Below are 26,073 nucleotides of genomic sequence, written 5' to 3' on the forward strand. Positions count from 1 at the left end.
AGATCACAGACCCATCAATAAGTTAACTATGACTGTTAGAAACTAAAAACACTTCAAGAAAGTGTATAGCTGGAAATAACATCAGATTGGACAATGCAAAATAAAGAATTGGTGAACTTGAAGACCTAGTAAATAGAACAGAGAGATAAAAGTTAAAATAAATAAACTGAGTAACATGTGTGTCTTTAAGTAGTCTGACGTATATGCAATTAAAGTTCCAGATGGAGAGGAAAGAGATAACAGAAAATACTTGGTGACCTAATGTGGCTCCTGTACACAAAGGGCAGGGAGAGACCAAAGAAAGAGGCAGACCACTCCAGGTTGGCAGGTTACAGATTTAATAAACAAGGGAAGTGACATACAGGGCTTGTCTTGTGCCACTGCAAGATGAATAGATCTTTACACTCACCCAACATCATCTTAAGTTTATGTAGAAACCTTAACTGGGTTTAGTCACATCCTCAGTCCAGATGGCCTCAATAATACCTTACTCTCTCAAGGCTATGTCCTTGGAACAGCAGGGAGAATGTACATTCTAAAAGATAGAGGAGGTGGTGAGGAGCCTTCGATTGCCTGGGTCCAGCTCCTGTTAGCCTCCTCCAACTGTCTCTCTGCCTCTCAAATTCCTTGTCTCTCTGTCTTTCTCTGTCTCGCTTTTATTTCTCCCATCAGACTTAGAGCTCACTGAGAAAGGTACACACATATCCCTATCAGGGTAAAAACACCTGACTGTGGATGAGAGTTAATTTCCTTGTCAGACAAGTAGTTATATCTTTCTCATTTTATCAAGGTCTCCTGGAAGGTTTGAGCCATGTCAGAACAGCAGAGCGGGATTCCCTAAGAGACCATCATCAGCTTGGTAACTATGTTTTCTATTAGACAGGAACTCCCAGAGCTTTGTAACAATATCTATATCATAAGAGGGAAACACCTGATGATTCTTCTCCCATCAGATTTGTGCTACACCTCCTTATCAAAGTAAGGATGCTCTTGAGTGTGGGTTTCTTCCTACCTGCCATGCTGGGAGCCACTGGTCTCTTAGACATCTTTCCCAAGGGCTAAGGTAAGAGGATAGGGTTCCAGGGTGGGGTTGAAGACTATGACTGTGCAGTACCCCACTTCAGCAGTCGGAAAGCCCCATCCCGGATCTGCTTGGTCTTCATGCCATAGATGATGGGGTTGAGCATGGGTGGCACAACAAGGTAGAGGTCAGCCAGGAGGATGTGAATATGCTGGGGTACATGCTGGCCAAAGCGCTGTGTGTAGAATGAGAAGAGTCCTGGTGTATAGAAGAGAAGGATGACACCAACGTGGGAGCCACAGGTGCCAAAGGTCTTAGCCCTTGCCTCCTTAGAGGAGAGGCCTAACACAGCCCGGAGGATGAGTGCATAGGAGACAGCAATGCAGATGGAGTCAGTGCCCACCACCAGTGTGGCAGCAGTGATGCCATAGATGTTGTTTTGCTGTGTGTCCCCACAAGCCAGCTTCACCACAGCCATGTGTTCACAGTAGGAGTGGGCCACCACTCGGCTACAGTAGCTCAGCCTTGCCAGTAAGCAGGTGAGTGGGGTCATGAGCCCCAAGCCACGAAACACAGCAGTAGCCCCCAGCTTGCCCACAGCCTTTGGCGGCAGCAGTGACCCATAGTGCAGTGGCCGGCAGATGGCCAAGTAGCGGTCAAAGGCCATTGCTAACAGGATACCAGATTCTACAGCTGAAAAGCCATGGATAAAGAACATCTGAGCAGCACAGGCTTCAAAGGTAATCTCAGCAGCATTTGCCCAAAAGAGTGCAAGGAGCTTGGGCACAGTAGAAGTACAGAGCACCAGGTCAATGATGGACAGCATGCAAAGGAACAGGTACATGGGCTGGTGCAGTGCAGGCTCTGAACGCACCACCAGCAACAATGCCATGTTGCCGAGCACGGCCAGGGTATACATGGAACAGAAGGGAAATGCAATCCAAAAGTGGGATGCCTCCAGGCCAGGAATTCCCATGAGCAGAAAAGAGTTTGGGTTCTGATGGCTATGGTTTGTGAATGGCATGGCCAGGGCAAGGTCAGGTGGGTATAGAAGACCTTACTATCTTACTCTTAGCCATAGGAAATCCTGAGAGATGAAGCTGTGGCTGAAACAAATGGTAGCAGGAAATATTTGAGGTAGACATCATGAAAAACGTCCAGGATGAGAAGATTGTAGAGCACTGGGAAATGATTCAAGGCAGGAGGTGAAGTTGCCATTACCAGAATTCAAGGGAGTCCTTTTCACTTTTGTATAATTCATTGATGTCATTGCTGTAGAATTCTCTTCATGGTGAAGATGAGGGCTAAAAACTCTTGGAGCTTTCTTCTTTCTGCCTGTGAAGCCTCTTCTGCCTATACTTTCTTATTTTCTTCTGAATCATCTGCCTATGTGACAATATAAAAGTAATGTAATGATCAAAGATCAGGCAGATTGGATGGAAGATTCAAACGTAATTGCTTTTCAAGATGGAAGATCAGAACCCAGGGGAAGAGAAAGGAAAGCAGGAAGACTGTGGATGGGGTTTTCAAATTGTTGAGCCCGTAGTTACTCATAGATGAAGCTCAGAACCTGAGTTCTGATCAGGAACAGCAAAGCACATGGTGAGGAACTGAATCTCTTGCAGCCTGCTACATCCATAACATCACTAAGCTCATTTTAGCACTAGGATTCCATGCTTGCCTTAGATATCCAGAATGGATGCTGGTAAAAACAGGTGAGGTCATGCAGAACTGGTCAATGGTAGGTGTCAGGCTAATTTGGCCATAATATATAATTTGATGAAGTTATTGAGAGATGATTGCGCACAAAGTGCAATTTCTAATGGAAATCAAAGGTACATGAAAGAAGGGGGATAAAAAGTAAATTTTAATAACTGGGAACAGAATCTGTAAGCAAATATGGAGACTAACTTTGGTCAAATGACAAAAGTCTGAGCTTCTACACATCGCCACCCCACCTCTTTGTCCATTACCCATACTTTTTATATCCCCTGATCTTCCCTCACCTACATGTACCTTCTAGTTTTTCCCTTATCCACTAGATAGTTAGTGATTGAGAATTTGAAAAAGAGGGGAGATTAATAAAGAACTTAAGAAGGGGACATTAGCAGGAGAGAAGATGAGGATGAAGAGGAAAGAAAGAATAAATAATAGAGATATGAGAGAGTAGAAAAGAGAGTGGGGGCAGAGAGAGAGAGACAGATGCACCTTTCTCACACTGATTTCTGATTTAATGGAATGTGACTGTGTTCTGGTTCCTGGTTGGGACAGAGAGAGCTGACAAACTGGATCCTGTGGAGATAGCCCATTTGTATCCTTTATCTTAAGCTGCAACACTCCTTGTATCAGCTATCCATACTCAGAGAGCGAGACAGGCAGGAAGAAAAGAAGGAAACCTGAACCAGGATGCCTGTTTTCCCATCTCAGTGCCAACTGTGGCTGTCACTGTGATATTAAACACGTCACCTGTCCCTTTCTGTCTCATTATCCCTTCTTCCATGTCTTTCCTATTTTCTCTTCTGTGCTATCTCCCTCTCTGAACTTCAGCCATCCAGCCTCAGCCCAAGCATATCTTCGGCTTTGGTGGTGGCTGAAGGGTCAAGAACAGAAACGTCTGAGTGTGTAGGGCAACCTTATGAAATGGTATATGTAAAACTAGTCCATTCTGTGAATAAACACACTATGTGTTTGTCTGAGCATGTGATTGTCTACATATGTTGCTGTGTAAAATGAATGAGCAAGACTGTACTCAGAAGACAGGTACATTTAGGTAAGAAATTGTTTTTGGAGCATCCATGCTTTAGTGCTATTTCTTTGGTGTGGAGAAAATGGAGATCTGAATACTCCAGCCATAAATGAGACAGCCTTGCTTTCTTCTCTCCCTTTTCTTCTTCCACCTCACCTTTTAATAATAGGATCAAGTTTCCTCAGTCCCTGAGCTGCCACTCAAAAACTTTCACTCTATCTCTGTAGCTATACAGTACAATTACCTCACAGCTCACCTTGCCTCAGTTACATTTGCAGATGGCAAAAATGAAGTTGGAAAATGAACATAATATTCCCAGGAAAGAGATTAAGGTCAAGGTGAAGACGTTGGGGTTCTCACTTTCTGGCTCTCTCACTAATATTTGAGTTAGACCTCATGAAAAATGTCCAGGACAAGAAGATTGTAGGGCACTGGGAAATGATTCTAGACAGGAGGTGGGTTATCATCACCAGTGTTTAAAGGAAGCCTTGCCACTTTGGTTTGATTCAATGATCTCTGGGCTGTGGGCTGGGAGGTAGCGGCAGGGCAGCAGAACCCTCTCCATGGTAAAGGTAAATAGCTAAACACGCTTACAGTTTTATTCTTTTTGTCTGTGAACACTCTTCTTCTATACTCTACTGTTACTTCCTTCTGATTCATCTTTCTCTGAAGGTCAGGCAAGGAGAAACTCCCAGCTTCTTCCTGATGATTAGTTCGAATAACTGCTATTATGCCCTTAACCTCTCTTTGTTCTGAATTAACTTAGTATTTGGTACAAGAAAGGCCTCAGCTAAAATACAGAGTGGGCAAAAGTAGTTTAGTAATAATAATGAATGATACAATAATAAATAAATTTATAATAATATAAGAATAAACTTTGTGTTTCGCATACTCACAACTATAAACCTACTTTTGCACACCCCTGTATATAAGAATAGGGGCTCAAGTACTTGGAACAAGGAAAGGAGCATGTTCATCATCAATGGAGGTGCTCATGAGTATCTGGAAGCTACCTGCCAAAACTCAACATTCATTAATGGAAGACCTAGGGCAGCCTGATTCAAATCCCAGCTCTACTAATTCACCAACTGTGTGAGCTCAATCAAGTCACCTAACCTCTCCCAACATGCTTCCTCTTCTGTGATCTGGAGATGTTAAGTCCTACTTTAGATGCTACTGTGAGGAATTATTATGGGAAATACTTATCTGAAGAGCAATAGCATTACATAGCACATAGCAGTGATCAAAAACTATGATTCAGTCGTCTGTAACAAAATAAAAAAAGAAAAGAGAAAAAGCTTTAAAAAAAATGTATGATTGACTTGTAAGTTCCTGTACCTGAAGTGGAGACCACCTCTGTGAGACAATTATCTTAGTGGCAGTCAGGGCTTTGGTCTGATCATCGTGTGCTGAGTGTAGAGTTGAACAGACTTACCAGGTCTGACGCAAGGAGTGGTAGTCGAGTCTTAGGTACTGCAGGGGTTAGAGTGTGGGGAATCAAAAGAGCTGGAGTATTTATCCTGTGATTAGAGCCCTGGCTGAGAGTAAAAATTCCCTGGGGATAAAAAGCACTAAAAGGACCTCTGAGATGGTGGAAAGAGGTGGAAAACTGAAGCTAGGAATTTGGGCCATAATGGGGTAGGAGGAAGGATAGGATAGCAGAGAAGATTTACCCTGAAAGTTCAGTGTGGGTAAGAAGGGGGAAGGTGGAGAACACAAATAATTTTAAAGGCTTTCGGGATTGAAACCCATTTTAGAATATTTTGCTTTTTCTTCTATCCCCTCTAATTTGTCCAAAATATTGGCTTTTCAATTTCTTTTGGGCAAGCTACTTCTCTGAATGTTAGTTATTCATTGGTAAAATGGGAAGGCAATGAATACTACATAAGATGATACATACAAGACAATTACCATTTTGCTTGGTCTATGCTAAGCACTCAATAAAAAATAGGGGGAGAGGAGTGGGAAGAGATAAACCAAAGAACTTATATGCATATATGCATAACCAATGGACATAGACAACAATGCTATGAGGAGAGGGGGCAGGATTGGGAGGAGGGTATCAATGGGGGAAAAAGAAGAAACATCTGTAACAAAAATAAATTAATAAAAAACAGAGCTTTTATTTTATTTTATCTAATTCAATGATCACTGATTGAACATCTATTATATGCAAAGGACTATGCTAAATGTTAGGACATAGAGTTGAAAGGTGATGCCACTGTTCTCAAGGAAGTCACAGCCTGGTTTGGAGGATGGGCAGATAGATGCAAATTAGTTACAATTCAATGATATATATATAGACATAAAAAAGACACAGAGGCTCATTTAGAAGGGTTAGCTCTGTAAAAGTTAGTTATAAATTTGGGTTTAGAAGTTTAAGGTGAGCTTGGAGGAAGGGGCACACCAGGGAGAAGAGACAGCACGTATGAAACATGGCAGGAAAGGGATTATGGGCATATTCTGGAAACTGTTAAGTACAGTTCAAATTTAGCATTTTCATGAGTCTTCTCTGATAATCTGTATGTTCTCTCTCTTGTTCACACATCTTATTGTGATATTGTCCACTTTATTTTTTTTCACTTTGCAGATATTTTTATTTTTGTTACAAATGTTTCTCCTTTTTTTACCCGATTGACACCCTCCTCCCCATCCCCCACCGCCCTGTCCCCAGCTTTGTTGTCCATGTCTATTTGTTATACATACACGCATATAAGTTCTGTGGTTTATCTCCTCCCTCCCCCCACCACCACCTCTTCTGAGGGTTGTCAGTCTGTACCCTACTTCCATGTTTCTGGGTATACCCTATTCCTCAGACTGTTATGATCATTATATTCCACAAATAAGTGAGATCATGTGTATTTGTCTTTCTCTGATAGGCTTGTTTCACTTAGGATAATACTTTACAGGTCCCTCCATGTCGACTCAAAGGATAAGAGATCTTTCTTACAGCTGCACAGTACTCCATTGTGTACATGTACCACAGCTTTTTTATCCATTCGTCTACTGATTGACACGTAGGCTGTTTCCAGATCTTAGCTATTGTAAATAATGCTGCTATGAACATGGGGGTACATATATTCTTTCTGATTGGTATTTTAGGCTTCTTAGGGTATATTCCTAGACTAGAAGTGGGATCACTGGGTCAAATGGAAGTTCAATTTTTAATTTTTTGAGGTAACACCATATTGTTTTCTTTTCAAATTTTTTAAATTTATTTTTTTGTTATAGATGTTTCTCCTTTTTTACCCCATTGGCACCCCCCTCCCCACCCCATCCCTGCCCCATCCCTGGCTTTGTTGTCCATGTCCATTGGTCCTGCATACATGCATATAAGTTCTGTGGTTTATCTCTTCCCACACCCCCACCCCCTCTTCTGAGGGATGTCAGTCTGTGCCCTACTTCCATGTTTCTGGGTCTACCGTATTCCTCAGACTGTTATGTTCATTATATTTCACAAATGAGTGAGATCATGTGGTATTTGTCTTTTTCTGCTTGGCTTGTTTCACTCAGGATAATACTTTCCAGGTCCCTCCATGTCGTCTCAAAGGATAAGAGATCTTTCTTTCTTACAGCTGCATAGTACTCCATTGTGTATATGTACCACCACTTTTTTATCCATTCGTCTACTGATGGACACTTGGGCTGTTTCCAGATGTTAGCTATTGTAAATAGTGCTGCTATGAACATGGGGGTACATATATTCTTCCTGATTGGTGTTTCAGGCTTCTTTGGGTATATTCCTAGAAGCGGGATCACTGGGTCAAATAAAAGTTCAATTTTTAATTTTTTGAGGTAACACCATATTGTTTTCTCTAGTGGCTGCACCAATCTGCATTCCCACCAGCAGTGTACTAGAGTCCCCCTGTCTCCACACCCTTGCCAAGACTTGTTGTTTAATGATTTGTTGATGGTAGCCATTCTGACAGGTATGAGGTGATACCTCATTGTTGTTTTAATTTGCACCTCTCTGATGATTAGTGAAGTTGAGCATTTCTTCATATGTCTCTGGACCATTTGTATGTCCTGTTTGGAGAGGTGTCTATTCAACTCCTCTGCCCATTTTTTTTTTTTTTTTTTTTTGTGGAATGTGCCCCTAGCAGAAACCAAACCTGGGACTCTCTGGTCCACGGGCCGATGTTCAACCGCTGAGCCAAACTGTCTGCCTATTTTTTAATTGGGTTCTTTGCCTTCCTTTTGTTGAGTTGTAGGAGTACCCTATATATTTTGGAAATTAATGCCTTATCTGATGTATCATAGGCAATGATGTTCTCCCATAGTGTGGTTGCCTTTCTATTTTGATGATTGTTTCTTTTACTGTGCAGAAGCTTTTTAGTTTGATGTAGTCCCATGTGTTCATTTTATCCTTTGTTTCTGTTGCCTTAGGTGATATATCAGTGAAAATTTTGCTGCGTATGATGTCCGAAATTTTGTTGCCTACATTTTCTTCTAGGATTTTTATGGATTCATGGGTCACATTTAAGTCTTTTATCCATTTTGAGTTTACTTTTGTGTACGTTGTAAGTTGATGGTCTAGTTTCATTTTTTGCATGTAGCTGTCCAATTTTCCCAACACCATTTATTAAAGAGGCTGTCTTCACTCCATTGTATGCTCTTGCCTTCTTTGTCAAATATTAACTGAGCATAGTACTTGGGTCCATTTCTGGGTTTTCTATTCTGTTCCACTAGTCTACATGCGTGTTCTTGTGCCAGTACCAGGCTGTTTTGATTTCAGTTGCTTTGTAGTATAACCTGATATCTGATATTGGGATCCCACTTTCTTTGTCCTTCTTTTTCAAGATTGGTGTGGCTATTCGAGGTCTTTTTGGTTCCATATGAACTTTTGAAGTATTTGTTCTAGTTATGTGAAATATGTTGTTGGTGTTTTGATGGGGATTGCATTGAATCTATAGAATGCTTTGGGTAATATGGACATTTTATTTTATTATTATTATTTTTTTATGAATTATTTATTTATTTTTTTGTTACAGATATTTCACTTTTTTACCCCATTGGCACCCCCCACCCCACCCCACCTCCGCCCCCGTCCCTGGCTTAGTTGTCCATGTCCGTAATATGGACATTTTAATGATGTTAATTTTTTCAATCCATGAACAAGGTATGTGCTTCCACTTTTTTATATCTTCCTCTATTACTTTTTTCAATGTTCTGTAGTTTTCTGCAAAGAGGTCTTTTACTTCTTTGGTTAAGTTTATTCCTAGCTATCTTAATTTTGTTGCTGCAATGATAAATGGGATTGTTTTCTTAGTTTTCCTTTCTGTGAGTTCATAATTGGTGTATAAGAATGCCATCGATTTCTTGATGTTGATTTTGTATCCTGCTACTTTTCCAAATTCATTTATTAAGTCTAGTAGGTTTTTTATGGAGTCTTTAGGGTTTCCTATATATAATATCATGTGTGTGCAAATAATGACCATTTCACTTCCTTCTTTCTAATTTGGATCCCTTTTATTTTTTCTTCCTGTCTGATTGCTGTGGCTAAGACTTCCAGTACTGTGTTAAATAAGAGTGGTTAAAGTGGGCATTCCTGCCTTGTTTCTGTTCTTAAGGGAAATACTTTTAGTTTCCGGCCACTGAGCATGATGTTGGCTGTAGGTCTTTCATATATGGCCTTTATTATGTCAAGATATGATCCCTCTATTCCCACATTGCTGAGTTTTTTTATCAGAAATGGATGCTGGATTTTGTCAGATGCTTTTTCAGCATCTATTAATATGATCATGTGGTTTTTATTCTTCATTTTGTTTATGTGGTGTATCACATCTATTGACTTGCAAATATTGTACCAGCGTTGCATCCCTGGGATGAATCCCACTTGGTCATGGTGAATAATTTTTTGATGTATTGCTGGATTCGATTTGCTACTATTTTGTTCAGGATTTTGGCATCTATGTTCATCAGGGATAATGGCCTATAGTTTTTTTTCTTTGTAATGTCTTTTTCTGGTTTTGGAATTAGAATTATGCTGGCCTCATAAAATGAATTTAGAAGTCTTCATTCTTCTTGAATTTTTAAAAATAGTTTGAGGAGAATGGATGTTAGTTCTTCTTTGAATGTTCAGTAAAACTCCCCTGTGAAGCCATCTGGGCCTGGGCTTTTGTTTGCTGAGAGAGTCTTGATTACCTCTTCAATATTTTTAGTTGGTATTGGTCTGTTCAAGTTTTCTGTCTCTTTCTGGTCCAGTTTTGGGTGACTGTGTGTTTCTAGAAATTTGTCCATTTCGCTTAGATTGTCGAATTTGTTGCCATATAATTGTTCATAGTAGCTATTAACAATCTTTTGTATTTCTGTGGTGTCAGTTGTTACTTCTCTTTCATTTCTGATTTTGTGTATATGGTTCTCTCTTTGTTTCTTGGTGAGTGTAGCTAAGGATCCATCAATTTGTTTATCTTTTTGAAAAACCAGCTCTTCGTTTCATTGATCCTTTGAATTGTTGTTTTATTTTTTTTTGGTCTCTATGTCATTTATTTCTCCTCTGATCTTTACTATTTCCTTTCTTCTTGCTCTGGGGTTTTCCTATTGTTTGCTTTCTAATTCTTTAAGTTGTGAGGTGAGACAGTCAATTAGAAACTTTTCTTGTTTCTTGAGGTAGTCCTGTAGTGCTATGAACTTCCCTTTCAGAACTGCTTTTGCTGCATCCCATAGATTTTGTATTGTGTGTTCATTTTCATTGGTTTCTAGGAATTGTTTAATTCTTCCTTGATTTCCTCGGTAACTCATTCATTATTTAACAACATGCTATTTAGCCTCCATGTGTTCAAATGTCTTTGCATGTTTTTGTTGCCATTGTGATCTGAGAAGATGCTTGATATGATTTCAGTCTTTTTAAACTTGTAGAGACTTAGTTTGTGTCCTAACATGTGGTCTATCTTTGAGAATGTCGCATGTGCACTTGAGAAGAATGTGAATTCTGTAGTTTTGGGGTGTAATTCTCCAGAGATATCTATGAAATCCATTTGGTCTAGTGCTTCATTTAGAGTCTCTGTTTTCTTGGTAATTTTTTGTCTAGAGGATCTATCCAGTTGTGTCAGAGGGGTGTTGAAGTCCCCTGCTATGATTGCATTGCTGTCGATTTCTCCTTTGAAGTCCTCCAGAAGATTTTAAATATATTTTGGTGCTCCTATATTGGGTGTATATATGTTTATCAAGGTTATATCTTCCTGTTAGATAGATCCTTTCAATATTATGTAGTGGCCTTCTTTGTCTCTAGTTAGGGTCTTCATTTTGAAATCTATTTTATCTGATATGAGTATTGCTACCCCAACTTTTTTTACTTTTTGTTTACTTGGAAGATTTTTTTTCCATCCCTTCCCTTTCAACCTATGTGAGTCTTTTGTTGTGAGGTGGGTCTCTTGTAAACAACATATATTGAGTCATGCTTTCTTATCCAACCAGCTACTCTGTGTCTCTTTATGGGAGCATTCAGTCCATTTACATTTAAGGTAATTATTAATATGCACTTACTTATTGCCATTTTTGTTTATTGGTTATATTTCTCTTCCTATTTCTTCTACTAATTACAGCAGTCCTTTCAACATTTCTTGCAGTGCTTGTTTGGTGCTAATGTATTCCCTTAGGTTTGTTTTGTCTGGGAAGCGTTTTATTTGACCTTCTATTTTGAATGACAGCCTTGCTGGGCAGAGTAGTCTTGGATTCAGATTCTTGTTTTTCATAACCTTGATTACCTCATCCCATTCCCTTCTGGCCTGTAGTGTTTTATTTTATAAGTCAGCTGAGAGCCTTATGGGGGTCTTCTGTGTAGGTAACCTGTTGCTTATCTCTTGCTGCTTTTAGGATTCTCTCTTTGTCTTTAATTTTTGGTATTTTAATTACTATGTGTTTGGTATGGGCTTGTTTGGGTTCTTCTTACTTGGGGTTGTCTGTGCTTCTTGAACTTGAATGCCTTCTTCCTTCACCAAATTAGGAAAGTTTTCTGTCACTATTTCTTCAAATATATTCTCTAACCCTTGCTCATTTTATTCTTCTTTGGGTACTCCTATGTTTTAAATATTATTACGTTTTCAGTTGTTCCACAGTTGTCTTAAGCTGTCTTCCTGTTTTTTAATAGTTTTTTTCTTTTGGTTTTCTGATTGGTTGATTTTTTCTACCCTGTCTTCTAATTCACTGATCCAGTCCTCAGCTTCCTCTACTGTGCTGTTTAGACCTTCCAATGTGTTCTCTGTTTCTGATATGTCATTCTTGATTTCTTCTTGGTGGTTTTTAATTTCCAATTTGTTGATTTTTAACATCTCTATGTCCTTACTCATGTTGTTGAGATTCCTCAAGATCATGGCTGTGAATTTTCACTCTGTTAACTTGCTCAACTGCTCCACATTGATCTCATCTTCGGTAGAGGTCTCTTGTTCTTTCATTTGGGTTTTGTTTCTGTGTTTCACCATTTTTGCTATCACAGTGGCCTTTGGAGCCTGCCAAATTTTCCCTGTGGGTGTTGATGTTCTTCTGTTTGTGGCTTCCTCTCCTGGGTTTGAATGAGCGAGGGAGGACCCACGTTAAACACCACTGTCAAGTCTCACTTTCCTGGGTAGATTTGCAAGTCCAGGAATGATTCAGTTATCCTCTAGCTTTTTGCCTGGAGGCTATCAGTATTGGTTACTTGAAGAGCCTTGGGTACTCAGTTGAATGAAAATCTCCCTCAGGTGCTCAGTGCAAGAGAATTTCCCTAGGGTGGGGCAGATGCTGGTTGGTAGTGAGCCTCAATTTGCATTTCAATGGCCCACCTGGGTGTGTTTGAATCTCCGAGGGAGGGGCCGTAGCCTCTCCCCAGAGCCCTGGGAAGGAGTAAGATGGGCACAGTCCTGCGTTGCTGCAACTCAGCAAAAGCTCTGAGCCCCCTTCATATCCTGGGTGTCCCCACACAGTTCCAGTCCAGTCCACTCTCCCTCTGCCGGAGCCCAAGGTGAGTGGCTGTGGCTATTTTAGCATCTGTCCCGGCTCTGTGCTGTGGAGCAGCTTGGGAGTTTAATCCAGATGGCACTGCTCACAGCTAAGGCCACTGCTGTCTTTGGGTTCCTAGCCTCCCTCTCCACCTCCACAATCCTACCAGGATCGAGTCAGTGTCCCTGGTTATATGATCCTCGCAAGCTGCTTTCTGTTGCTTTTCCCCATCGATTTGTCTTTATTTTAGTTGTAATTCCAGTTTGGTCCTGGGAGAGCATGTGTGTAGCTTCCATTCACTCCACCGCCATTTATCTCAGCTGATATTGTCCACTTTAAATCTTGTTGGTATGACCTTAGATAAGTTAAGTAACAGCTCTTAGCTTCTTCTTACCTATCTAAAAAATGGGGAGGGTTATCATGAGATATTACATATAAGACATTTTATTTATTTATTTATTTATTTATTTTTTCTTTTTTGAATAATATTTTATTTATTTATTTATTTTGTTACAGATATTTTACCTTTTTACCCCATTGGTATCCCCCACCCTAACCCCCCTCCACCCTGTCCCCGGCTTAGTTGTCCATGTCCATTGGTCATGCATACATGCATATAAGTTCTGTGGTTTATCTCTTCCCACACCCCCACCCCCCATCCCCTCTTCTGAGGGATATCAGTCTGTGCCCTACTTCCATGTGTCTGGGTCTACTGTATTCCTCAGACTGTTATGTTCATTATATTCCGTATATAAGTGAGATCATGTGGTATTTGTCTTTTTCTGCTTGGCTTCTTTCACTTAGGATAATACTTTCCAGGTCCCTCCATGTCGTCTCAAAGGATAAGAGATCTTTCTTTCTTACCGCTGCATAGTATTCCATTGTGTATATGTACCACAGCTTTTTTATCCATTCGTCTACTGGTGGACACTTGGGCTGTTTCCAGATCTTAGCTATTGTAAATAGTGCTGCTATGAACATGGGGGTACATATATTCTTCCTGATTGGTGTTTCAGGCTTCTTAGGGTATATTCCCAGCAGTGGGATCACTGGGTCATATGGAAGTTCAATTTTTAATTTTTTGATGTAGCACCATATTGTTTTCCATAGCGGTTGCACCAGTCTGCATTCCCACCAACAGTGTATTAGAGTCCCCTTTTCTCCACACCCTCGCCAACACTTGTTGTTTGATGATTTGTTGATGGCGGCCATTCTGACAGGTGTGAGGTGATACCTCATTGTTGTTTTGATTTGCATCTCTCTGATGATTAGTGATGTTGAGCATTTCTTCATATGTCTCTTGGCCATTTGTATGTCCTGTTTGGAGAGGTGTCTATTCAGCTCCTCTGCCCATTTTTTAATTGGGTTCTTTGTCTTCCTTTTGTGGAGTTGTATGAGCACTATATATATATTGGAAATTAACCCCTTATCTGAAACATCATTGGCAATGATGTTCTCCCATACAGTGGGTTCCCTTTCCATTTTGATGATTGTTTCCTTTGCTGTGCAGAAGCTTTTTAGTTTGATGTAGTCCCATGTGTTCATTTTCTCCTTTATTTCTGTTGCCTTAGGTGATGTATCAGTGAAAATTCTGCTCCGTATGATGTCCGAAATTTTGTTGCCTACATTTTCTTCTAGAATTTTTATGGATTCACGGGTCACATTTAAGTCTTTTATCCATTTTGAGTTTATTTTTGTGTATGGTGTAAGTTGATGGTCTAGTTTCATTTTTTTGCATGTAGCTGTCCAATTTTCCCAACACCATTTATTAAAGAGGCTGTCTTTACTCCACTGTATGCTCTTGCCACCTTTGTCAAATATTAATTGAGCGTATTGCCTTGGGTCCATTTCTGGGTTTTCAGTTCTGTTCCACTGGTCTATATGCCTGTTCTTGTGCCAGTACCAGGCTGTTTTGGTTACAGTCGCTTTGTAGTATAATCTGATATCTGGTATTGTGATCCCACCTACTTTGTTCTTCTTTTTCAAGATTGCTGTGGCTATTCGAGGTCTTTTTTTGTTCCATATGAACTTTTGAAGTATTTGTTCTAGTTCTATGAAATATGTCGTTGGTATTTTGATGGGGATTGCATTGAATCTATAGATTGCTTTGGGTAGTATGGACATTTTAATGATGTTAATTCTTCCAATCCATGAACAGGGTATGTGCTTCCACTTTTTTATATCTTCCTCTATTTCTTTTTTCAATGACCTGTAGTTTTCTGCAAATAGGTCCTTTACTTCTTTGGTTAAGTTTATTCCTAGGTATCGTAATTTTTTTGGCGCAATGGTAAATGGGATTGTTTTTTCAGTTTCTCTTTCTGTGAGTTCATCATTGATGTACAAGAATGCCGTCGATTTCTTGACGTTAATTTTGTATCCTGCTACTTTGCCAAATTCATTTATTAAGTCTAATAGATTTTTGATGGAATCTTTAGGGTTTTCTATGTACAATATCATGTCATCTGCAAATAATGATAGTTTCACTTCTTCCTTTCCAATTTGGATCCCTTTTATTTTTTCTTCCTGTCTGATTGCTGTGGCTAAGACTTCCAGTACAATGTTAAATAAGAGTGGCAAAAGTGGACATCCCTGTCTTGTTCCTGTTCTTAATGGAAATGTTTTTAGTTTCTGTCCATTGAGTATGATGTTGGCTGTAGGTCTTTCATATATGGCCTTTATTATGTCGAGATATGATCCCTCTATTCCTACATTGCTGAGCGTTTTTATCAGAAATGGATGCTGGATTTTGTCGAATGCTTTTTCAGCATCTATTGATATGATCATGTGGTTTTTATTCTTCATTTTGTTGATGTGGTGTATCACGTTTATTGATTTGCGAATATTGTACCAGCCTTGCATCCCTGGAATGAATCCCACTTGGTCATGGTGAATAATTTTTTTGATGTACTTCTGGATCCGATTTGCTAGTATTTTGTTCAGGATTTTGGCGTCTATGTTCATCAGGGATATTGGCCTGTAGTTTTCTTTCTTTGTAGTGTCTTTTTCTGGTTTTGGAATTAGAATTATGCTGGCCTCATAGAACGTGTTTGGAAGTCTTCCTTCTTCTTGAATTTTTTGAAATAGTTTGAGGAGAATGGGTGTTAGTTCTTTTTTGAATGTTCGGTAAAACTCCCCTGTGAAACCATCCGGGCCTGGGCTTTTGTTTGCTGGGAGAGTCTTGATTACCTCTTCAATTTCCTTGGTTGTTATTGGTCTGTTCAAGTTTTCTATCTCTTCCGGGAATAGTTTTGGGAGACTGTGTGTTTCTAGAAATTTGTCCATTTCGCTTAGATTTTCGAATTTGTTGCCATATAGTTGTTCATAGTAGTTGTTAACGATCTTTTGTATTTCCGTGGTGTTGGTTGTTACTTCTCCTCTTTCATTTCTTTGTGTATTTGGGTTCTCTCTCTTTGTTTCTTGGTGAGTCTAGCTAAGGGTCCGTCAATCTTGTTTATCTTTTCGAAAAACCAGCTCTTTGTTTCATTGATCCTTTGAATTGTTTTTTTGGTCTCTATGTCATTTATTTCTGCTCTGATCTTTACTATTTCCTTCCTTCTACTTGCTCTGGGGTTTTCTTTTTGTTTGCTTTCTAGTTCCTTAAGTTGTGAGGTTAGACAGTCAATTAGAAATTTTTCTTGTTTTTTGAGGTAGGCCTGTAGTGCTATGAACTTCCCTCTCAGAACTGCTTTCGCTGCATCCCATAGATTTTGTGTTGTTGTGTGTTCATTTTCATTGGTTTCCAGGAAGTTTTTAATTTCTTCCTTGATCTCGTCGGTGACCCAATCATTGTTTAATAACATGCTATTTAACCTCCATGTGTTGAAATGTCTTTGCATGTTCTTGTTGCAATTGATTTCTAGTTTCATGCCATTGTGATCTGAGAAGATGCTTGATATGATTTCAATCTTCTTGAACTTGTAGAGATTTAGTTTGTGTCCTATCATGTGGTCTATCTTTGAGAATGTCCCATGTGCACTTGAGAAGAATGTGTATTCTGTAGTTTTGGGGTGTAATTCTCTGTAGATATCTATTAAATCCATTTGGTCTAGTGCTTCATTTAGAGTCTCTGTTTCCTTGCTAATTTTTTGCCTAGAGGATCTATCCAGTGCTGTCAACGGGGTGTTGAAGTCCCCTGCTATGATTGTATTGTTGTCGATTTCTCCTTGGAAGTCCTCCAGAAGATTTTTAATATATTTTGGTGCTCCTATATTGGGTGCATATATGTTTATCAAGGTTATATCTTCCTGTTGGATAGATCCTTTCAATATTATGTAGTGGCCGTCTTTGTCTCTAGTTATGGTCTTCATTTTGAAATCTATTTTATCAGATCTGAGAATTGCTACCCCAGCTTTTTTTTGCTTTCCATTTGCTTGGAAAATTTTTTTCCATCCCTTCACTTTCAACCTATGTGAGTCTTTTGTTGAGAGGTGGGTCTCTTGTAGACAACATATAGATGAGTCATGCTTTCTTATCCAATCAGCTACTCTGTGTCTCTTTATGGGAGCATTCAATCCATTAACGTTTAAGGTGATTATTGATATGTACTTATTTATTGCCATTTTTGTTTAGTGTGGTTCTATTTTTCTTCCCATTTCTACTGCTAATTACAGCAGTCCTTTTAACATTTCTTGCAGTGCTGGTTTGGTGCTAATGTATTCCATTAGCCTTTTTTTGTCTGGGAAGCTCTTTATTTGACCTTCTATTTTGAATGATAGCCTTGCTGAGTAGAGTAGTCTTGGATTCAGATTCTTGTTTTTCATGACTTTGATTACTTCATGCCATTCTCTTCTGGCCTGTAGTGTTTCTTGTGAGAAGTCAGCGGAGAGCTTTATGGGGTTCCCTTTGTAGGTAACCTGTTGCTTATCTCTTGCTGCTTTTAGGATTCTCTCTTTGTCTTTAATTTGTGGCATTTTAATTACTATGTGTCTTGGTGTGGGCCTGTTTGGGTTCTTCTTACTTGGGACTCTCTGTGCTTCTTGAACTTGAATGCCTTCTTCCTTCACCAAATTAGGGAAGTTTTCTCTCACTATGTTTTTGAATATATTCTCTATCCCTTGCTCATTTTCTTCTTCTTCGGGGACTCCTATGATGCGAATATTATTACGTTTCCAGTTGTCCCATAGTTCTCTTAAGCTGTCTTCCTGTTTTTTAATAGTTTTTTCCTTTTGTTTTTCTGATTGGTTGATTTTTTCTACCCTGTCTTCTAATTCACTGATCCGGTCCTCAGCTTCCCCTACTCTGCTTTTTAAACCTTCCAATGTGTTCTTCATTTCTGATATGTCATTTTTTATCTCTTCTTGTTGGTTTTTAATTTCCAATTGGCTTATTTTCAGTGTCTCTATGTCCTTACTCATGCTGTTCAGCTTCCTCATGATCATGGCTCTGAATTCTAGCTCTGTTAACATGCCTAATTGCTCCACATTGATCTCATCTTCGGTTGAGGTCTCTTGTTCTTTCATTTGGCTTCTGTTTCTGTGTTTCACCATTTTGGCTATCACTGTGGGCTTTGGAGCCTGTCAAGTTCTCCCTGTGGGTGTTGGTGTTCTGCTGTTTGTGGCTCCCTCTCCTGTGTTTAGATGAGCGAGGGAGGACCGGCGTTGAACACCACTGTCAAGTCTTACTTTCCTGGTTAAAGTTGCCTGCCCAGGAAACGTACTGTTATCCTCTAGCTTTTTGCCTGGAGGCTAGCAGTCTAGGTTAATTGATGAGTTTTGGGTTGTCAGTTGATTGAAAAATTCCCTCTGGTGCTCAGCCAAGGGGCTTTCACGAGGGTGGGGCAGATGCTGGTTGTTAGTGAGCCTCAATTAACACTTCAATGGCCCACAGGGTGGGGTTGGATCTCCGAGGGAGGGGCTGCTGCCTCTCCTCAGAGCCCTGGGAAGGAGCAATGTGGCCACCGTCCTGAGTGGCTGCACTCAGCCAAAGCTCTGAGCGCCCTCCAAACCCCGAGTGTCCCGACACAGTTCCAGTCCAGTCCGCCCTCCCTCCGCCGGAGCCCAAGGTGAGTGGCTGTGGCTGTTTCAGCCTCTGTCCCGGCTCTGTGCTGTGGAGCCGCCTGGGAGTGTGACCCGAGGGCGCGGCTTACAGCTAAGGCCGCTGCCGAGCTGCCGACCGTGGGCTCCCAGCCCCGTCTCGCGCCTTCGCAAGCCTACCGGGATCGAGTCCGTGTCCCTCGTTGTATGGTCCTCGCAAGCTGCTTTTCTGTTGGTTTTTCCCCGTCGATTTGTCTGTGTTATAGTTGTAATTCCAGTTTGGTTCTGGGAGACGGTCTGTGTAGCTCCGTTCACTCCGCCGCCATTTTTCACATATAAGACATTTAATACAGTGCCTGGAACATAGCAAGTCTTCAATAGATTTTTGCGGTTACTTTTATTACATTATTTTTCAGTTATCCATGGGTTTTGTAAGGGCAGAGACCAGGGTGAATTCATCTCTCTCTCTTTGATGGTGCTTCAAAGATCTAGATGATATTAGAGGTCTGTTGAATAAGCAGATGAGATTTTAATCAAATGTAGGCCAGTCAGACTAGCTTGATTTTAGACAATCAGTAAGTCAACAAACCAAACACACAAAGCAAAACAGCAACAGACTCAGATACAGAAAACAACTTGATGGTTGTCAGAGGGAAAGAGGGTGGGGAGATAGATAAAAGAGTTGAAAGGGAATAAGAGGTACAAACTTCCAGTTATAAAATAAATCACAGAAGTGTAATGTGCAGCATAAGGAATATAGTCAATAATATTGTAATAACTTTGGTGACAGATAGTTACTAGACTTATTGTGATTATCACATCATAAGGTATATAAATGTCAAACCACTGTGTTGTACACCTGGAACTAATATAATATTGTAGGTCAGCTATACTCTGATAAATCATAAATTAAAAACCAAAACCCAAACACACACGGCAGGCATCTGTTTGCAAACAGATGCATATTCTACAGAGACTCCATTTCTCAGTAGGTGTTACAGGGGAGGAAGGTGAGGGTGGTGAGAGGCATAGTAATTACTGAAACCAGACTGCACTCTGCCTCAAGGGGCACATTACTGAATGCCACAGAATGGTGAGGGAGTAGGGTATGTAGAACCCCAAAAGACTGGTGACTGGGATGGAGAGTTTCCCGAGAGTCACCCCCAAAGAAGACATCAGGCCCATCATGGGGCCTTTTAAGGAAATTCTTCAGGGAGAGAAACTACTGTTTCCTTTTTCTTTTAGGAGAAGATTAGCTGATAGTGAAGATGTAGCCAGATCTCTCCTTTCCAACTCCCTCTTTCCCATCGTCCTCTCACTGAGAGGAGGACGGTGCCAGTGTTTCCCGAAGCCTACAGAAAATGAACTGAGTGTCATCCTGAAGGGTGAGAGCACCCTGGGCCAGTGGTGGTAGGGGCAGACCCGGGGTACACAGGAACAGTAAGGGAGTTGGCACAAATGGGATGAGGGGCAAGCAGACCAGGGCAAGCTGAGATCAGCTGAGGCTACTAGAGGCCTAGAATAGGGGCACAGGTCAAGGAAAGGGGCATGTGAGCTGAGGTTGGCAGGGAAAAACAAACAAACAAACAAACAAACAAACAAACAAACAAAAAACTGGAACAACCAGGATAATGACAGAATAAGACTGAAAATAGTAATCACTCAGGGGAATACCCAAAGGCTGAGTGGAACCTCAGTAAGAGAAGAGTATGTTTAATGTTTGATGGATATAGGCTCAGTTGGGAGGATGAATCTGGAGTGCACAAGGCAGAGTCTATCTCTCATGCACCTCTCATATCCAAACATGGTCTCAGGCATTAGCTCACCTCCTGATTCTCATCTTCTGTCATTCTCATCCTTGTACGTCTGTATCTAACAATAGACCTTCTTTCTATACTTCTCAAATATTTTGTCTTCTACACACTTTAGATCTCACCATTATTCCAAGAAACTCTTTTCTGCCTCCCAGGCCTGTGCTCCTGTATTGTGTATTAGGGGCCACCTCAGGAAAACCTTAGCTAAACAACCCAGACCAGGTTAGTCACATTCCTCCTTTCAGTGCTGCTTGCTCACTCCTACTTCACATTATTGCTCCACCTCAGTCATTGCTGCTGTAATAGTCCAGGGGGTAGACTGGGGAGGGAGTAGAAACCTAAAATAGGTAGATGGAAGGGATAGGTCAGGTGCACTTGCTAACTAAAGGTTTCAGCAACAACCAGCTTGATCTTTGCAGTATGGTTCTATAGACAGAATTCTGGTGTAGGAATTAGGAGATGTAAAATTTGTTCTAGACCTGGTACTTACTCCCTTCATGATCATTTGAGACTCAGTTTTCCAAATACATCATTCTAAAGTACTCTTAGGATGAAGGTATGGTCTACTGAATAGTTTACAGCACTGACTGAATACTCTCTAGCTATGAAGCCATGTGCACTTTTTGAAGAGACAAAGAAATAAATGACTCAGGCTTCCTTTTGTCATTTGCTGATATGTTAACTCTGGAGGCAGGAAACAAACATAGGACAATGGTCTTTAAGGACTGGACACTCATGCCAAACAGGGTGAAGGGAGTGGGGGCGGGAGGAAACCAGATAAACAGAGTTGAATTGTGAATGGAACTAGAAGTATATTCTAGTTGAATCTGGAAAGGAAGTTAACAGGTTATTAGGCCTTTTAAACATAACTGGCCAGCTGTGAGATTGAGATGAGAGGCAGATAAACTGAAGGCTGGGATTTCAGCAGAAGCACACAGGAAGTAAGGGAGACAAGGGCACTCAGGAAGAGGAGACACTTGTTTGGAATTGAAACAGTACCTTCACTTAAGATAAAATGACAGCATGTATAAGAGGATATTCATTTATTTAGTAATGAAATATTTAGCAAGTCTCTATATGTTTGCTATGGATATTAGTGGCAGTAAATATGAAAACCCTGTTGTCACAGGATTTCCATGCTGTCTGTCCCAATGCTAAGTCCTAGAGAAAATGGACAGATACACATTAGACTTGGAGGAGACATTTCTACAATAAAGAGGACTTTTATTTTGAATGATGAAAGAATTTTGTACACTTTCTATTTGTACAGATCTCTAAAATTGAGAGATACCCATAAGTCTCAGTTTGGATCACATGGTGATATACAACAGTAGGAGAGAAGAAAGTTTCTCCAGGAAGGGAGTCATTTACGTACTCATTTAAAAAACACTTCTGAGCACCAACCATATTCAGTAGAGTCTATGAATATAGAAATGAGTAAGTCACAGTTGTAGTAAAACCCCCTAACCTGTAAATGGATAGACACATGCATTGGCAACACAGATCATGCTCTCTTTACTTAATTTAGTGTATTAATAAGTCCTCATTGAAAACACAGAAAATCTTCCAGGAGGAGTCTGAGAAGGTTTCACAAAGAAAGTGGCACAATCTTGGCCAGGTAAGGAAGGGGACAAAGGAAAACATTTCAGGTACATTGTATGAGCTACAAGCATGACTGTTTTAGGAAGTGGCAGAGACTCTAATGTGGCTGAACCTAGGATAAATATTTAGGGAGATGGTAAGAGGTGATATCAATGATTTAGGCAGGAACAAATTTGTAAGCATGTTGAGTGGTTTTCTATTTTTCTTGTAGCATTGAGACCTCATACGTGGTTTTCAATAAGGAAATAACATGTTGTCAGTCACATTGCAGTGGATGGATTGAGTGGAGGACAAGAACTAAAGAGGAGGTCTTTATAGTGATAGAGGTAAGAGATGATGTGAATTTGGGAACACACAAAGGGCACAGAGTGAAGAAGCACAGTGTGAGAAAATTCAGGGGCAGGATCGAGGGGCATCGTTACTGACGGAGACAGAACTCCAGGAGCTCTAGCACCTGGCAAAAGACTGTATAACTGGAGTATAATGAAGAAGAGAGAGATGAGAAGGGATGAGGCTGAAGAGTGAGTAGGGACCAGACAATGCGGAGACTTGTAAACCAAGGTGAGGACTGTGGATTCCATCCTCAGTGCAATGATAATTCCATGAAGGTCTTGGGCAAGACCCGGCATAATAGAATTTGCCTTTATCTATTAAGGCCTCTTTCACTGCAGTAGAGAGAATAAATTATAGAAGGGTCAAGATTCAGGCCACAAGGAGCAGTCAGGAGGCTATGCAGTCTGAAAGATGATGGTTTAAAAAGAATGCTGGCAAGGGAAAGAAAATGAGTAGGGAGTAACACACATTTTTTCAGATTGATAAGATTTGCTAATGAACTAGATATGAAGGAAGAGGGAGAGTATTAAATTAAGGATTATCCCATGTTTCTGACCTCACTTGCTACAGGATGGGTGGCAGTAATATGTATTCAGGTAAATAAAACATGGGGAGGAAATAGTATGTGGGGAGGTAAGATATCTGTTTTGGCTGTAGTTTGTTTGAGATGACTGTGCAACACCTACGAGAGAAGTGCAACAGGTGGCAGGATATACTAGTCTGAAACTCAGGGTAGAAGCTATACATTTGGAAATTCTTTCAGTAGACATGGTAAAAAAGTCAAGAAGAATAACAGAGACCACCTATAGAAGTAGGAGACTAGAAAGCGAATAAAAAAGAAAAGATGGAGAGAATGAGGGAAAAAAGAAAGCGATGACAAGATTGGTGGATGGGGGAGTAGTGGAGATGGAAACCAGACTGGAAAGGACTGGAAGTTAAATGAGAGATGAAGAAGTAGAGATTGAATACTGTCAAAATTTCAATAGGTTGTGCTGTGAATGGGAATAGAATTGAGGTATGTTCAATGGAGAAAGATATAAAGCCAAGGTATGCAGGATCATGGTAATGTTAATAAAAATGAACATTTTAGAAAAGGGGACAGGTTTGTACAAGGAGAGGAAGATACTAATGACAAATAGCATTTGCACAATTTTTACGGTCTTGAAAGTCTATTTTTATATGTGATTTCATCTTTCTTCACAATAAAACTCAGTAAGATGATCAGGGGAAGTATAGGTATTGCCTTTATTTATAGATGAGGGAGCTAAAACATTAAAAACATCAGTGATTAAGGTCAGTTTCTGCTGGTAAACTGATGGCATAATCATCACTTGGGCCCAACTCTACATTCTAAAGCTTTCACATGTACTATGGTCATGAGAGTTTTAACCTCGACATGCTGGATTTGAACTGATCCTGGAGCAACAAGGTGGATGCAGAAGAGTATAGTGATTTAACACATTGTATCTGAGGGCAGGAAATCTCAGAGTTCAAGTTTAATCATTGACATTTACCATCCATGACATTGTCAGTAAATAATTTAACCTTTAGTTTTCTTAATTAAAAAGAGTGATCACATTTACTAAGCAACTTTTAATGTTCTAGATTTGTGCTAATCAATTTTTTAATTTAAAAATTAAGAAATGATTTTCAGTTTTGTTGATATATAACTGACAATAACATTGTATTAGATTAAGGTGTACAACATAATGATTTGATAAAGGTATATATTACAAAACGATTGCTATAAGTTTAGGTAACATCCATCACTGTTTTTTTTTTTTCCTGGCGATGAGACCTTTAAGATCTACTCTCTTAGCAACTTTCACGTAGACAATACAATATTGTTAACTATAGTCAACATACTATACATTGCTATTCCCCAAACTTATTTATCTTATAAATAGAAGTTTGTACCCTTTGACCACCTTCACTGATTTCTCCTAACCCCTGGCAATCACCAACCTATTTTCTGTTTCTACAAGTTTGGGTTTTTTAGATTCCACATATAAGTGAGGTCACACAAGATTTGTCTTTCTTTGTCTGTATTATTTCACTTAATATAATGCCCTCAAGGTCCATTCATGTTGTTGCAAATGGCAGAATTTTCTTCTTTTTATAACTGAATAGTATTCCATTGTGTGTAGATACCACATTTTTTTAATCCATTTATTCATTGTCCTAACTAAGTGTTTTAAAAGATTATCTAAATTCATCCTCAGCTCACATTAGATATTCTCTGGGAAGGCCTGTGGAAGTAGAAAACAGGAAGAAACACCCCAGTGGCCATGTTAACCTCCAATATTACTTCAACTCATCCAGCACTCTTCTTGTTGATGGGGATCCCAGGCCTGGAGCACCTACATATGTGGATCTCCATTCCCTTCTGCTCAGCCTATACTCTGGCTGTGCTCGGCAACTGCACTCTCCTCTTCATTATCCAGGTTGATGCAGCCCTTCATGAGCCCATGTACCTCTTTTTGGCCATGTTGGCAGCTATTGATCTAGTCCTTTCTTCTACAACACTACCTAAAATGTTGGCTATTTTTTGGTTCAGAGATCAGGAGATCAACTTCTATGCCTGTCTGGTCCAGATGTTCTTTCTCCACTCCTTCTCCATCATGGAGTCAGCAGTGCTGCTGGCCATGGCCTTTGACCGCTATGTGGCCATTTGCAAGCCACTGCACTACACCACGGTCCTGACTGGACCCCTTATCACCAAGATTGGTGTAGCTGCTATGACTCGAGCTGTGACACTAATGACTCCACTCCCCTTTCTGCTCAGACGCTTCCACTACTGCCGAGGCCACATGATCGCCCACTGCTACTGTGAGCACATGGCTGTGGTGAGGCTGGCCTGTGGGGACACTCGCTTCAACAATATCTATGGCATTGCTGTGGCCATGTTTATAGTGATATTGGATCTGCTTTTTATTATCCTGTCTTATATTTTCATCCTTCGAGCAGTTCTACAGCTTGCCTCTCAGGAGGCCCGCTACAAGGCCTTTGGGACATGTGTGTCTCACATAGGTGCCATCTTAGCCTTCTACACCCCTGTTGTCATCTCTTCAGTCATGCACCGTGTGGCTCGCCAGGCTGCGCCACATGTGCACATTCTCCTTGCCAATTTCTATCTGCTCTTCCCACCTATGGCCAATCCCATTATCTATGGGGTCAAGACCAAGCAGATTCGTGAGAGAGTCTTAAGACTATTCTTGAGAAAGGATGTGTGAATGGAGAGAAAGGGACTGGTGGAGAAAGAGTGGTAAAGGTTCAATGCTGGAATTGGGGGGGCGGTGTGTATATGATGGCAAGTGGAAGGCTGTCAGAGTTTCTATGTTTAGTTCTTTCCTGGTATAATTAAAAAACAAAATATCCTGAAACATACAGAATCACCAGTCTGACCAGGACTCATGGATCTTTGTCCTTTGGTAGCCTCTGGATTCAAAATGATGACTTTGCTTTCTCATCAAAGCGTCCACTATTCTATCCTGAACTTGACAAAGGCTTACTTAACCCACTTTTCTCTTGGTAACATCACCTAAAGACACAAAGATGCTTTCAACTTCATTATAAAGAGAAGCCTGTGAGAATCTGTGTGTTCTATTTTAAGTCATTGGGATTTGGTGACCTATCCACTCAAGATTCATGTAGGGACCAACAATTTAT

General features: G+C 40.3%; 2 protein-coding genes across 2 annotated transcripts; one reads left to right on the forward strand and one right to left on the reverse strand.

The window, feature by feature from the left end:
- Positions 1 to 1,097: 1,097 nt before the first annotated feature.
- Positions 1,098 to 2,100, reverse strand: LOC118628901 (putative olfactory receptor 52P1). Its single transcript, XM_036259900.1, is given in 2 exon segments — positions 1,098 to 2,066; positions 2,068 to 2,100. Coding segments are annotated over 2 exon segments (1,002 nt in total).
- A 22,592-nt stretch (positions 2,101 to 24,692) lies between these two features.
- Positions 24,693 to 25,637, forward strand: LOC118628857 (olfactory receptor 52K1-like). Its single transcript, XM_036259838.1, has one exon. It carries the CDS (start codon positions 24,693 to 24,695, stop codon positions 25,635 to 25,637), a length of 945 nt encoding a protein of 314 aa, XP_036115731.1.
- Positions 25,638 to 26,073: the final 436 nt, after the last annotated feature.

Source organism: Molossus molossus, unplaced genomic scaffold, assembly GCF_014108415.1.
Source record: "Molossus molossus isolate mMolMol1 unplaced genomic scaffold, mMolMol1.p scaffold_m16_p_13, whole genome shotgun sequence".
Lineage (NCBI taxonomy): Eukaryota > Metazoa > Chordata > Mammalia > Chiroptera > Molossidae > Molossus > Molossus molossus.